This window comes from Amphiura filiformis, chromosome 2 (assembly GCF_039555335.1).
Source record: "Amphiura filiformis chromosome 2, Afil_fr2py, whole genome shotgun sequence".
NCBI lineage: Eukaryota > Metazoa > Echinodermata > Ophiuroidea > Amphilepidida > Amphiuridae > Amphiura > Amphiura filiformis.
The window spans coordinates 20481328-20496257 of NC_092629.1; the positions used below are offsets into that span (position 1 = coordinate 20481328).

The following is a 14930-nucleotide window of genomic DNA, read 5'->3' on the forward strand; positions in this document are numbered from 1 at the left end:
GACAGCGTAATGTACTCTTTTAAGCAGTCTCATCACATTAGCAATGCCACTGTCAGACTAAATACCTTATTACCATCGATTTGACAGAAACAAGGCAGTAAAATGTTACCAATGTTAACTTAATATTAATACAATCGTGTACATCGGTTTAAGAGCACCAGTTACCATGGTGACATGACAATCCCTGCTGTAAATACAGATACAGTATAATTGTAAGAGATTGTTAGCATCTTATGAATCAGCATTTTGAGTTTTAGAAAAACATTTTCTTTGTTTTGTACGTAAGAATGTTTATTGTATGTACTTGCTGTGTGTGCTTTGAGTAATTTCCAAGGTTTGTGATATACGGTTAAGGAAAAAAATGACAGTCTATTCCGTTTTTATTTATTAAAATACTCTAGTTGAAACCAGGAGTTGAAACGAAGGATAAGACAAATTTTGGGACTGAGTAGCAAAGTTTTTCTAGAAAATATTTATCTAGGGCCATTTCATACACGACTCGACCCTTTTGTTCTAAACGGGTGTCGTTATTTTATTCTCCTTTTCTCATTTCCATAATAGACAAGCGTGTATAAAAATACTTGCGTCATTATGTTTAGTTTGCCATAGTAGATTCTCTTATGGCTGACGACCAGCGAGTGGCTTGTAACCAATGAAATGGTCTTTCGTCTCTCTGCCGAATTCATAACGAATCATAACTCGATAAAATAATATTATTGTTTATCAATACCGATATCAATGCGAGTGAACGCAAATCAATTTTGGCAACTCCCGAAATCCTTTGCTAATAAACAAAAACTACGTCATTGTCGGCACCTCATCCATTCACACATTCGACTTGTGGAGCATGTGCATTGATGGTGCGATGACGTTTTTTAGGAATAACGAAATAGGAATAACGCTTGTCGCATCATCATCTGTACGACGAACCCCGAAACCGTACATGTCGTTTGATATCTGTAAGAGTAAGATGATAATTTAATTTTGTAATTATTAGGTTTTTGTCAGCAATATTAAAATAAATAATCAGTCTTGTCATGTGACCTACTGTGTCCACCATGCTCTCCATTCATTGTGTCATTGCCTTTGCGAAGTTACTTCATCGATGGTGAAGGAGTGGTTGGGTGTAAACACTGATTTCCAGTACTGTAGTTAGGGTTAGGATGAATAGGGTTAAAGCTATGTTTGGGCTAGGGCCAAGCATGCTGCCGGGCCAAGGGTCGCGCCAAGTTGCATTCTTAGAATTCAGCGAATACCTGGATGGGTGCTCCATTTTGTCACATTGAAGTTATAATGGTATTAAAAAGAATCCGGTGAAGAGCGCAAACATTGGCACTTTTTATGCCAAAATGGCCAAATATGAGGTTAATTTAACGCGTGTCTTTATCGCCAACGTGAGGGGGCGGCGATGGGCTCTCCGGTCTCACCCAGCGCCCCATCCACCCAAGGTCTGGTACCGCTATGTGGATGACAGTTTTTGCATCATGAAGAGTGCGCATGTAGATGAGTTTACGCATCACATTAACAGCATCAATGGTGCCATCAAATTCACCACAGAGTCGGAAGTTAATAACTGTATACCTGTTAGACACTCTAATCACAAGACAGCCAGATGGGTCCTTGACGTGTGGTGTATACCAAAAACCTACCCACACGGACCAGTACCTTAACTTTGGTTCACACCACCCTTTGCAACACAAGTTGGGTGTTGTCAGGACCTTGACCCACAGAGCCAACACGATTATTACCCGCGACGAAGACATACAGCAGTCAAACAGTGTCTTCACCAGTGTGGTTACGAGCCATGGGTTTTCGCTGTCAGTGATAACAAAGAAAAGGACAAACAAAAAGCTAAGTATCCAAACAGACCACCGGCCAAAGGTAGTGTGATGATCCCCTACATACAGGGGGTATCCGTGACTGTTGCTCGCCTATTCCAAGCCAAAGGCATTCGCACACACTCCCACACACACTACAAGCCGGTTAACTCCGTCCGTCAGAACCTCGTCGCTCCCAAGGACAGGACCGCAACTGAGCAACGCTCCGGAACTGTTTATCACATGTCATGTGAAAATTGCCCCGCTGCATATGTTGGTGAATCTGAACGCACGCTTAGCACCAGGCTGATGACGGAACACAAACGCAAGAGCAATGCCTCCTCGCCAGTCGCTCAACACGCTCAAGCCGTGAAACACAACATCGCGTGGAAGGACGTTAAAGTGCTTGATCAGAACTCCAACTGGTTTAACCGTGATGTAAGGGAAGCCATCAACATCAGACGCCACCCCAGTTAACTCAACAAGGACAAAGGCCGCACCAGCTACCTCCGGTCCAGGTGGTGGCCGCATTGCATTCTCTAAATTCAGTAAATTTTCATCGTCAAACGTGTAACTGAATGGGATTATTTTGAAATTTTAAAACGCTTGAAATATCACAAACAAATACGCCTGATAAATAATATAAATATAAGGCAAAACCGTTGGGGTTCGATAATGAACCCCACAAAACTAACCGAGTATATGGAAAATGCCATACGGCTGGGCGGTTTCACAAGTTGCCGGCTCGATCATGTCATCCGCCGCCTGCTCCGGTCTATGAACCTGTTCTGTCACATGACATCGCCAGCTCGTCATGTGACATCCCAGATCAATACCCCAATCACCATCAGTTTGAAAAAGACACAGAGTCGTCGTGTCGAAAGCTCACGTAAGTGAACAATAATTTTAGTTGTGTTTATCGGTTTAAACTCTACCAATAAGATATATGAGGTTAATTTGGTCAGAAACCCACATACATGGGGGAGGGGGTGATTGTATGGACCATCCCTCCTTATTAAGATATGGGGGGTGGTCTATGCCTATACCTATATCGCATGTTCGCACTGAAAAACAAATCAAAATATTTGCACAAATTATGTAACACACAATTCTTCCTACTATTTTGACATGCATAACAACTATCAAAATTACCACCAAACGCTTTCATAGACTTTTTCTCTTATTTTACCCTCGTAATTTTCACATGAGTTAAAGTGTTCGCATTTCTATCATTGATAGTTAATAAACCGCATGTACAGTGAGGTAAGCTTAAAATATGAACATCGCATTTGTTCCAGAGACAATGATAAATGTGCGGGCCGTTACAGACAATTAGTAACAATTAGATACACTTGAATAAACGGATTGAATTGTGATCGCATATCAAAAATCCCATACATATATATCTAAATTTAGAATATTTCTTACATATTGAACATGACCCGCATCCATTGTCAACTATACTTATCATAACACTGTTAATTGTAGTAAATCAGTGAACTCGAGAAAAAACCGGTTATGCTATCCACCCTTTTTGCATAGCGTTGGGATTTAACGCCCAATAGTACCACAGTGAAAGCAAGTTTCTAATCTCGTATTGAAACCTATAAAAGGCGCTAAATCTTACCGTACTTAAATAGATTCAATCGTAACTGTTTTTCTTTGCTACTCAATTAGTTTGTTTACTTTTGTGCCAGTAAGTATTAAACTTTTTCGGTAATACCGAAAATATTTTGCTTGATTTAGAGCGTGCACATATGATTTTAGGATGCAATAAATTGTCCCATGTTGACTCTGGCCTTTGTGTGTAAATTCTGGTAACACTAGTTTTGCAATTACTGCAAGTAACACATTGGATGTTGCAGTCTATTCATTTAATTTATTTTGCTGTTTGTAAATTAGAGTAAAACAACAGCAAATAATATGAAAATCTTTGCAGTATTAATAGAGTGTGCTCCAAATATTCAGTACTGATTCCAGAGAGTACAAAAATCACACATATTTGGTACTCATTAAAGGCACGATCTTCCAGTGATTATACCTACTTCCTGTTACCCATGTAGTGTCAGCCATGTAGATAGGTAGTTTTATATCAGGTGAGTCAAACTTTAAATAAATTATATTCATTATTACTATATTAGTACGTATTAGATTAAGAATATGACCTAAATGATTCACCATAGCAGTGTTCACTACAATTTTGGGAATGATTAAAAGGTATTGGGCCCACTTGATGGCATACATAAGAACATAATTAACATTGCATTGACCTTTTTTATCCGGTGATGATACCAAAATATCAGTGTAGTAAAATTGGTGCCAGCAGAATTCGTCGGGTTCACCACATAGTAGCGTATCGTTAGAAAAACTATAAAGTGCATTTCGGAGAAAAACGAGTTTGAAAAAAAAAAAGTTGTAACAAGCTTGTGTTGATGTTACGCCACTGAGTACGATATTTAAGATCTATATAACAAAAATTGCAAAAATGACCAAAAATCACTATGTGATATACCCGACGAATTGATGTTTTCTGGGGGAGGGGGGGGGGAGGCATTTGAAGCGGGAAAAGCACAGGTGGCGGTACGGGGGGGACACGTCCAATCTTTTCCATGGGGGCATCCAAACAAATCCTAAGAGAAGACAAATTAAACAAAATTACCCCATTTACTCTACAGGGATAAATTGATAAGAATTTAACTATGCATCTTCCTTTTTAGCCCAGTAAACATCATATTTTAGGCCAAAATATTGTAAATGCAACCAATTTCCGCTATTTTATTCTATATATCTAAAAGAATATGGAATTGAAAATCGTTCTCGCCCTTCGCGCGCAAGTTCCCAAGTAAGTCTGACCGAATATATGCCCCCTCTATTGTTATGTTACCGCTACTGGGCAAAAGTTAATTCCACAAACAAATAATAATATCAGCAAAACTTCGGCGGAAAAAATAAAAATAATAACATAATAGATTGTGTTTGTTTTCTTTTCATTTCAACAGTTTTAACGTCACCAACTTTAAACTAAAATGGCTACTCCTATAAACCGCATCAAGAGAAGTGACTTGAACTTTGTGAAGCAAATAGGAGAAGGGGGATTCAGTTCAGTCTATCAGATGACTTGGATACATCCATCACTAGGTCCCATAGAAACAGCTGCCAAGAAGTTGATTAAGCGTGATGTACGTGAGTTGGATATAATGTCTGGTCTTGATCATCCCAATATAGTGAAGTTGCTTGGAGTTGTCGATGAACAAATGGATTTCATGTTGATTCTTGAGCTGTGTGACAAAGGTTCCCTTAGATCTTATCTCCAAGAACTAAAGGGTAAACGTCTGTCTGATGATCAGTTTTATGATTGGGCGGAGCAGGCTGCTAGACCATTAGAATATCTTCGTCAAAAGTGTATCATACACAAAGATGTGAAATCGCCGAATTACATGATAACAAAAGAAAATAATCTGAAGCTAGGTGATTTTGGGATAGCCAAGAACCTTGACCAAACCATGAACAATGCCACTGAGACCGCATCATTTCGCTGGATGGCTCCAGAACTTTTAACACAAAACGTACTGTCCCCTAAGTATGATATATTTGCATATGGAGTAGTACTGTGGGAATTGCGAACAGGGAAGTATCCATTTGAAGGCCAGGAATCACAAGTAGTCACATGGGAGGTCTGCCAGTTGAATAAACGGCTGCCCATTCCAGACGACTGCCCGCAACCAATCAAGGACTTGATGAAGCGATGCTGGGAAGGCGACTGGCGAAGGAGGCCTAGCATAATGGAGGTGATAACTGTAGTAAGGGACGCACCATTAGACTTCAAGGGGGTGGGGAGGAAGTTTTTGAAAAAAAAACAACTTCCCCCAGTACATGAGCAAAAAAACAAAACTTTCCCTACCAACACTAAAAAAAAAAAAAACTTTCCTCACCCAACTGTATAAATGCATGAAAAAAAAAAAAAACTTGTCGCCTTTGGCGGCGAAAAAAAATAAATTTCGCCACCTTTGGCGGCGAAAAAAAATCTTGCCCTGACCCCAACTTCCTCCACCCCCCCCTTGAAGTCTAATGGTGCGTCCCTAAGTATATTTTGAAAACAGGTCGATAGTCAGAAGAGCCATTAGTCCAAAAACCCTAACATACTAACTCTTCTAATCTCCCCATAACCTAACCGATAACCTAAGCCCTAATCCTAACCATAAAACTAACTCCAAACATAACTCAGCCCCGAATCCTAACCATATTCTAACCCTATCCGAAAACTAACCATAACCCTTAATGACAACCTTAACCCTGCCGCTAACCTTATCGCTAATTCTAATCCTAACCTAAAATACACTGAACCCTAACTTTAATCCCTTTCGGAATAATGGCCCGACGTGTTTGATTACCTCATAAGGTGTTTAAAAAGTCCTTTTGCTAAAATTTGGTTTAATTGATCGACTGAATGACTGTTTGTGAACCCATACCGTATTGAATATGCAAACATTTTAAGACTCCGCATAGCCCAGTTCGGAAGTGGAAACGAAGCCAGGGTACAACCTTGAAAAAGCGCCAAAGTTAAAAAAAGATCTAAGATATTTTTGAATCTATACATTTTATTTACCTTTCAACAGCTCGAGCATATATCACACGCATCTTCTGCCCCGAAATCATGCCCTGGTCCAATAATCCCTGCTTCAAGCAAGGCGGCGCAACTAATGGCGACATTAATAAAAGATCGAGCGGACTACACCAAAAAAATACCATTAACCTTTACTGAATGATCAATTCATATAATTCAATTTCAATTTCCATTCATAAAATCATCAAACTATTTATACAGATCAAAGCAGCAGCAGCAGTCCCAGTTAGAGCAGCAGCCAAAGAAGCAACACCAGCTACAGCAGCAGCAACACTAGCACCAGGAACAACAACAGAAGTGCTAGCCCCATCAGAAACAACAGCAACGGTAGCAACAATAACAACAACAAAGGAAATCAGACAGCAGCAAATCATCACCGGACCATGGAAGCTAGAGAGGGAGTTTGGTCATCAGGATGGTGCATTTGGCATAGCAGTCAATCCTAGTAACAGCGACGTTGCTGTTGCTCACTATAAGTCATCACAAGTTAAGGTCTACACACGCAATGGAGAGTACAAGTTTAATCTGGATACTACTCAAGAACTAGAACCATGGGAAACATCATATCCACGCCAAATCACTGTCAATTCACAGGGTACTACCTACTTTGTTACTGATACAAGGAAACATGTCAAATGCTATGATTCAATAGGTGTATTCAATGGTCACTGGGTGTCATCATGTCCACAGGCATCAATAGGTTCACCATTTCTGTATGGCCTGGCAATGGATCATGAAGGACATTTACTTGTAGGCGACTGTAGTAATATCCCAGCAAACACAAAAACGTTTTAAAAACGTTTTAAATAAGTTATATTTTGGCTTTTGGTTTAGGTAAAAACGTTTTAATAACATTAAAATGTCGGGTTATATAAAGGTCATGATAACGTTTTAAAACGTTTTGTATGAAAAACACACTACAACAATATTTTTAAATGTTTTCAAAAAATGTTAATGTAAACTATTTTTGCAAACATTTTTGCCAAATATTGTGTCAATACTTAAATAACATTATGTTAAAATATTTGAACCCAGCAAACACAGATATGTTCTTAAAATGTTTTTTTCAAAACCTATTAATAACATTTAAATGTCGGGTTATATAAAGGTCATGAAAACGTTTTTAAAACGTTATTGAAAATATTTTGGGCAAACATTTTCGCAAAATATTTTTTCAACCCCAAAATAACATTCTGTTTAGAATGTTTTGTATCAAGTTTTCAAGAATGTTTTTGGAATGTTATTAAAACGTTTTTATACCCTTTATATAACCCGACATTTAAACGTTTTCTGTAAAACATTTTTGTTTGCTGAGCATTAGATTATCAAAAAAATGTTTCTTAAGGTTATGAAAACGTTTTATACTCTTAATATACCATTTATATAACCCGACATTTAAACGTTTTCTGACAACCTTTTATAACCTTTTGCGAATGATGTCGAAAACGTTTTGTGTTTGCTGGGATGTACATTAATAAGCATAGTCAAGATGTTTCGTATCTAGGAAGTATCAAAGTAGGCATTAACCCCAGGTGTATTGCAGTCACATCACAAGGGATGATTGTTGTAGCTCAGAAAAATAATAAACCTCCACAGATAGTAAGCAATACAGGACAAGTGATGTGCACTCTCAAGCATCCTGTAGATGAGTCTAAATGGTATCCATGGGGTGTTTTCTGTTATGAAGACACTATCCTTATTGCTAACAACAAAACCAACACTATCTTATGTTATTCTGTATCTGGTAACTATCTGTGTGACATTCCATTACCAGACCTATCAGGTCCGACAGGTATTACAATGACAAAAGATGACAAGAAATTATTGGTGTCTACTGATGGCTCAGTTAAGCTGTATTCATTATAGTTTTCATTCATCTTGAAAGCAGTATTTTTAAACTGTTTTGAGAAAAGGACTCATAAATATTAATAATGAAGATGTAAACAGTTTCTTGATCTGTTGTAATTTTGCCTAATACAATTATCAATATGTTGATGCTTTATAAATGAGTTTCAAATAACAAGTTGTTTTTCTTTCAAATATTTCAATATTTCAAGTTTGTAGATAGAAAAATATTAAACCCATCTAGTTGATAAAGAATATCAAAACATGGTTCAAGTGAATTGTCAGTATGCAAAAAAAGATGCGCAGTTTGCACACTGAGCACCTTTTTTGCATACTAAGCATGCGAGCGATTCGCATTTATGCAAACGCTATCGAGTATAGACTCAGCTTTACGTTACACCTGCATTAAACAAAGCTGTCATTTTCACTTCACAATTTGAACTTCCCAAAAGTTCACTAAAGTGAACACAAAAACAGGTTGTCATAATCATGATAATAGTCAGAGCACATAGAATGAAGATAATTACACAGCAGTCTGTGGTTAGAGGAAGTACATAACATGACCCAGATTGGTCTATGAGTTACATTTTATTAAGATAACCCTTGTGCAGTATTGTCCTATTACTATATTAGTCATATTCGCCGATCGCCGAAATCGAGGTTCTACAGAATACAGTATTGTAAGAGATTGTTAGCAACCTTACGAATCAGCATTTTGAATTTTAGAAAAATACTTTCATTGTTTTGTGCGTAAGAATATTTGTGGGTGTGTGAGCATTGAGTAATTTTTGATGTTTGTGATAATACGGTCTGTAATAAAATAAATAATCGGTCTTGTCATGCGACCTACTGTGTCCATTGTGTTCTCTATTCATAGTGTTATGGAATCAACCTTTGAGGTCCTTTTTGGTAATTACCAGTAGCCTTTGCAAAGGTACTTCATCAACGGTGAGTGAGTGGTTCGGGTGGATAAAATAGATATTCGGTCTTGTGTCATGCGACCTACTGCGTCCATTGTGTTCTCCATTCATAGTGTCATAGAATCCAACTTTTAGCTCCTTTTTGGTAATTCCCACCAGCCTTTGCGAAGTTACTTCATCGATGGTGAGTGAGTAGTTGGGGTGGATGGGTGGTAAACACTGATTTCCAATACCCGGAAAGTAGTTAGGGTTAGAGTTAATGTTAGGCCAAACCTCCTTCCGGACAGGAGTCGCGCGAGGTTGTTTTCCTGGAAATCAGCGAATAACTGGATGAGTGCTCTATTTTGCCATATTGAAGCTACACTGGTGAAAATGGCCTACCTTTAAGCTAAAATAGCCAAATATGAGCTTACATTAGGTCAGAAACCAACATACAGGCGTAAAGACGGGATGGGGGATTGTATGGAGCACCCCTCCTTTAATATCATAATATTGGGGGATTCACAAACCACCACCACCGGATCTACGCCTATGCTTATCGCACGTTCAGACTGACAAACAAATCATAATATTTTCAAAAATATGTAACACACAACGTCTTCGGACCATTTTGACAAGCATAACAATTATCACAAAATACCACCAAAACGACTTTTTCTCTTATTTTACGTTCACATTTTTCACTATAGCTAAATGTTCGCAATCCTGTTATTGACAATTAATACACACACGGTGAGGTAAGCATGCAGGGCATCCTTGGAAATCAGTGTATTAGCATTGAAGGGGCTACTAAAGAAAAAATAAATGAATAAATAAAAGTAAGCTTGAAAATAATGTGAAAATCGCATTTGGTCCAGCAGGAATTATAAATTGAATCCGTTACAGACAACAATTAGGTATACCCTTTAAGGGATCTAGAATGAACGTTTTGAGCGTTTCGACAGTATTTTAGGGGACATGAGAGCACCTCAGACGTATCGAATTGCATTCTGAATACGAAGCATGTATATCTGATATCAAATAATTTTCATTTTTTTGAAAATCACGAATAAAATTTTATGACAAATTATAAAAAATTGATATTTTTCAAATTTTTGATATATAACAGTCCTCAAAGTAAATTTTATAAATCTAATGATATATTCTTAAAGTGTATGTAGCTGGGAGGAAAAGGCAACGGTCAATTGAAAATTTTGACCTTTCATATTGAAGATATGGATTTTTTTGCCAAAACGACCTAATTTTTTTTTGGGTGTTTTGGGGGAAAAATCCATATCTTCAATACGAAAGGTCAAAATTTTCAATTGATCGTCGGCTTTTCATCCCACCTAGGCCACCTACATACACTTTAAGTATAAATCATCAGGTTTATAAAGTTTACTTCGAGTACTGTTAAATATCAAAAATATCAATTTTTAATTATTTGCCATAAAATGTGTATTACATTGTGAATTTCAAAAATCAAAATTATTTGATATCAGAAGGACATTCTTCGTATTCAGAATGCAATTCGATATGTCTGATGTGCTCTAATGTGCCACAATAAATACTGTCCAAACGTTCATATCCCACCCCTTAAATAAACAGATTTAATAGTGGTCTCGTATCAAAAATCCCATATATCTAAATTTAGAATATTTCATTATATATTGAGCATGACCCTCAACTGTACCCGGAACCAATTATGCCAATGTCGATTGCAGTAAGTCAGTGATATTGAGAGGAAAACGTTATGACATCCGCTCGTGACTGTGTTGCCTAGCGATTTGGATTTAACGCCCAATAGTACCACCGTGAAAGCAAGTTTCGCCTTGAAACACTTTGCCTTGCCTTGCCTTGCCTTGCCTTGCCTTGCCTTGCCTTGCCTTGCCTTGCCTGCCTTGCCTTGCTGGCTACGTCAGCCCATGTCGGCTGTAGCCCTCCTCATGAAGCTTCCATTGTTCTCTGTCTTGTGCTATCCTAGCCCAGGTTGTTCCAATGTAAGATGTGATGTCGTCTCGCCATCTGCGTTTTTGTCTTCCCCTTCTCCTTCTACCTGTTCTCGGTTGCCACTCTGTTAATCGTTTTGTCCACCTGTTATCATTTGATCTTGCTAGATGTTCTGCCCATCTCTATTTTGCCTCCTTTATTTTCTCCAGAATGTCCTTGACTTTGGTTTTATTTCTTATAAGCGAGTTCCTGATTTTGTCCCGTATGGTGATATTCGATCAGCATTCTTCTTTCCATTGTACGCTGTGCTGTTATCAGTTTTTGCTCTAGGTATTTAGTTGTTGTCCTCGTTTTGCAGCCGTATATCATTGTTGGCAGCACACACTGATTGAAGACCCTCTTCCTTAATATCATTGATAGTTTTCTATCACACAGAATGTCTTTATATCTGCCAAAACAGCTCCAGCCAGCCTTAATTCTGATTAGTACTTCCTCTCTCGTGTTGTCTTCCAGCTTCACAGTCTGGCCAAGAAATGTGTAGCTTTCTACTTTTTCTATAACATCATTTTCAACTTCAATGGGCTCATTTGTTTCGAAATTTGTCATGAATTTTGTTTTCCCTTTGTGTATTTAGTTGAATCTCCATGTCCTTGACTGATGTTGTTGTTAAAGCAACATCATCTGCAAATCTAAGGTCTGTCAGCCATTCTCCATCTATATTTATTCCTTGTTTCTCCAAGTCTAAATTCTTGAAAATCTCTTCCATGGCAGCTGTGAAGATTTTAGGTGATATTGTATCCCCTTGCCTCACTCCCCTCTTTATGTGAATATGATTTGACACATCATTGTCCAAATGGATTGTGGCTACTGCATCTGTGTAGATATCCTCTATGATGAGCACATAGGTTTCATTGACTCCTATTCTTCTTAGGGCTGCAAAAAGATCTGAATGTTCAACCGAATCAAAACCGAATTGAAAACCTTTACTACGTGTTAAATCTTAACTGTACTGTACTTCTAACCTGGTATATATGGCTTGTAGAAGCAAAACTCTGTTATTATGCTTTGCTCATACTGTATTGTGAAAATTGTTCGCGCCCCCCCCTTTACAGATCTCAAAAATGTCAGCCCCCCCCCCTTTTTGACATGACAATTATGGGTCAACACCATAGAAAAGCATTATAGACAGGTCAAAATTTGAGAATTTGTGCTTACTGGAGGCATTTCGTGTTAAAAGTGGTTAAATAAGTTTTTTAGGATAATTCGAGGGTGTTGAATTCGAAAATGCTGTTTAACCGGTTCAATTCTGGAGTCTTAGCCTTCAAAATTCAAAAAACAAAATGGCCGCCATTTCAACATATTTTTGACAATAACTTGAATTCTAAATAACATAGGAGGTTTAAAATGGTGGGAATACCAATGTTTATGATACAGAGGAACCCAAATTGATTGTTGCTGAAGTTTTAACTGGTATGATTTTGCCGCCATGTTGAATTTCAAAATGGCCGCCATTTTCATCAAGTTTTTGCATTTTCTACTATAACTGGGATAGTAGGCAACATAAAGGTTTTAAAATGACGGAAGTACCCATGTATTTGATACCAAGGATTCCAAATTATCTATTACCTACTATCTGTTGTAACTAGTTAGGGTTACCACCATTTAGAATTCCAAGATGGCCGCCATTCATTTGGTAATTTCTGGGGTGTATTTCAAAAAATAAAATTGTCATTATTTTCATAAGGGTACATTACTTTCTCTGGCTAAATGCCCTTATAATTTCTTCAGAACAAAAACAGTGATATTGAATTAGGTTTCCAAGTGCATAAAAATGTTAAGGATTTCAAAATGGCTGCCTTTTAGCTATTATACTTTACTCCATATAACTCATAAACTGGTAACATTGGCACTCTATGTCATGGTAATGTTACTTATGGCTAATTGTTCTCGTTAGGATGCAACTATTTGATTCTTTCTATTTGACCTTTCACTTTGTAGTGCAGTGATTCCTAGCTCTGAATATTGTCTTTAGTCTCTTCTGTTTCTGCAATCTTGTTGGCTGTTAGATGCATATGCACAACCATCTGTGCATTAGCTTAGCTTTTTTGCAGCTGCAATTGCCACTTATACATCCTTGGATACGTTTGAATGTAACTTTCTCGCGATATGCCATGGGAATTGGAGGTAGTGTCATCAGTTGTCGAACCAAGGTTCTATCTATATATGTTCATCCCGTATGTCTGTTACTTGCGGTAGAATGGGAGAAGTGGTGACTGCTTGTTTCTAAAAACAAGCCTGGTAATTTGCACGCTTTATGTGAAGCCTTACTGCATCAGATGATTCTCCTGTGGACAACCCTTTGAGAATAGTATCACACTCCTTTATATCATCTGTTATCAGAATTCTTCTTCTTTATAACATCATATGTTACCTTATATAGACGGCAAATGAACTTCTTCTCCTCATGGATTTAATCTTCGGTAATATCTCCTGTGCCAAGATCTGTCAACAATTGGATGTGTGCTTAAAACAACTTCCACGCTGTGATACACTGTCACAACCACTTATAGCATGAAATGGCAGCAAAGCTTTGCTTCCACTTGGCAAGACGGCAGTTGCTGGTGGATTTTGTGGGTGGGGATTTATTCGGGATTCTTACGAGTTTTTGCCTTCATCCACAGCCTAGTACATGGCACCTTGTCCAAATCAGCAGCCAGCAAGACAAGTACGTCAGTGGTACTTAAACCACCACAGCTTCAGCATTTGTTTGCCGATTTGTGTTAACCATATGTTAACGTAATGAAGTATAAGGCGAGTATCCGCCTCCTCATGGTTGGCTTCTAGGGGTGTTGTGTCCATCCTGAATATAAAGATCTTACTTATGTGCAAATCCTCCAGCCACTACAAGTGTTGTGAGTGCAATTGATAAAGCATTTGTTATGAGCTGTTGAGATAGGAACTCGCCAAGATTTGCTTTATTCTCTCCAAATGACAGAAAGTTAATCCAGTTATCCGGTAGAGGAACGTTGTGGTTTTCTAGTACCCGGTGTACTGGTCGAGAGCCCGGGTTTGTCTTGATGGAACCATGCTGACCTGTCAAAGGTTACGTCAATCCTCTCAAACTCTGCACCCATAGCAAAAGATTGGTCGAATTCGCAAGTTCATTGATCAGGCTACAGCTGAACGCCTCGTCCATGCGTTTGCTACCTCGCGACTAGACGCAAATAACAGTTTATTAGCTATCGCAAAGTTACAGCGCGTTCAAAACAGTGCCATTAGACTTGTAACATGTGTTAAGCGAGATAAAGATATCAACGCCGTGCGGAGAGATCTTCATTGGCTTCCCATCAGGGATCGCATTGTGTTTAAACTCTTGCTCATCACCTATAAAATCCGGCATGGTCTTGCACCCGCGTATCTCGCTGATCTTCGCATGGACTACATACCCACCCGCACTCTACGCTCTAGTTCACAATACCTTCTCCAACCTCCATCCAGTCGCGAGGTAGCTACTGATTATTATGGCAAAAGTGCCTTTTCTGTAACAGCTCCTTCACTCTGGAATAGCCTTCCTCTTGCCATACGCTGACACTGTGTATATTTTTAAACATCAGCTCAAAACCCACCTTTTCGCCAGCCCATAGGCTGGTATCTAATTCTGAGATGGGATTTGTGTACACTAAAGATTAGCTAAGATTATAGTCTTCTTCTATTGGTATGAATTTTTTTTTTACTTCTTGTGGTGGAAATGTTTTTGATGCCTGCTAATTCGATTTGCAAGGAAAAGAAAGTATG

The 14930-nt window shown here is 38.3% G+C and overlaps 1 protein-coding gene across 1 annotated transcript; it reads left to right on the forward strand.

The window, feature by feature from the left end:
• Window positions 1-3669: 3669 nt before the first annotated feature.
• On the forward strand, window positions 3670-7236 carry LOC140138895 (mitogen-activated protein kinase kinase kinase 20-like). The gene is made up of 3 exons (XM_072160680.1): window positions 3670-3913; window positions 4817-5617; window positions 6643-7236. Exons 2-3 carry the CDS (start codon window positions 4844-4846, stop codon window positions 7234-7236), a joined length of 1368 nt encoding a protein of 455 aa, XP_072016781.1. The 5' UTR covers window positions 3670-3913; window positions 4817-4843.
• Window positions 7237-14930: the final 7694 nt, after the last annotated feature.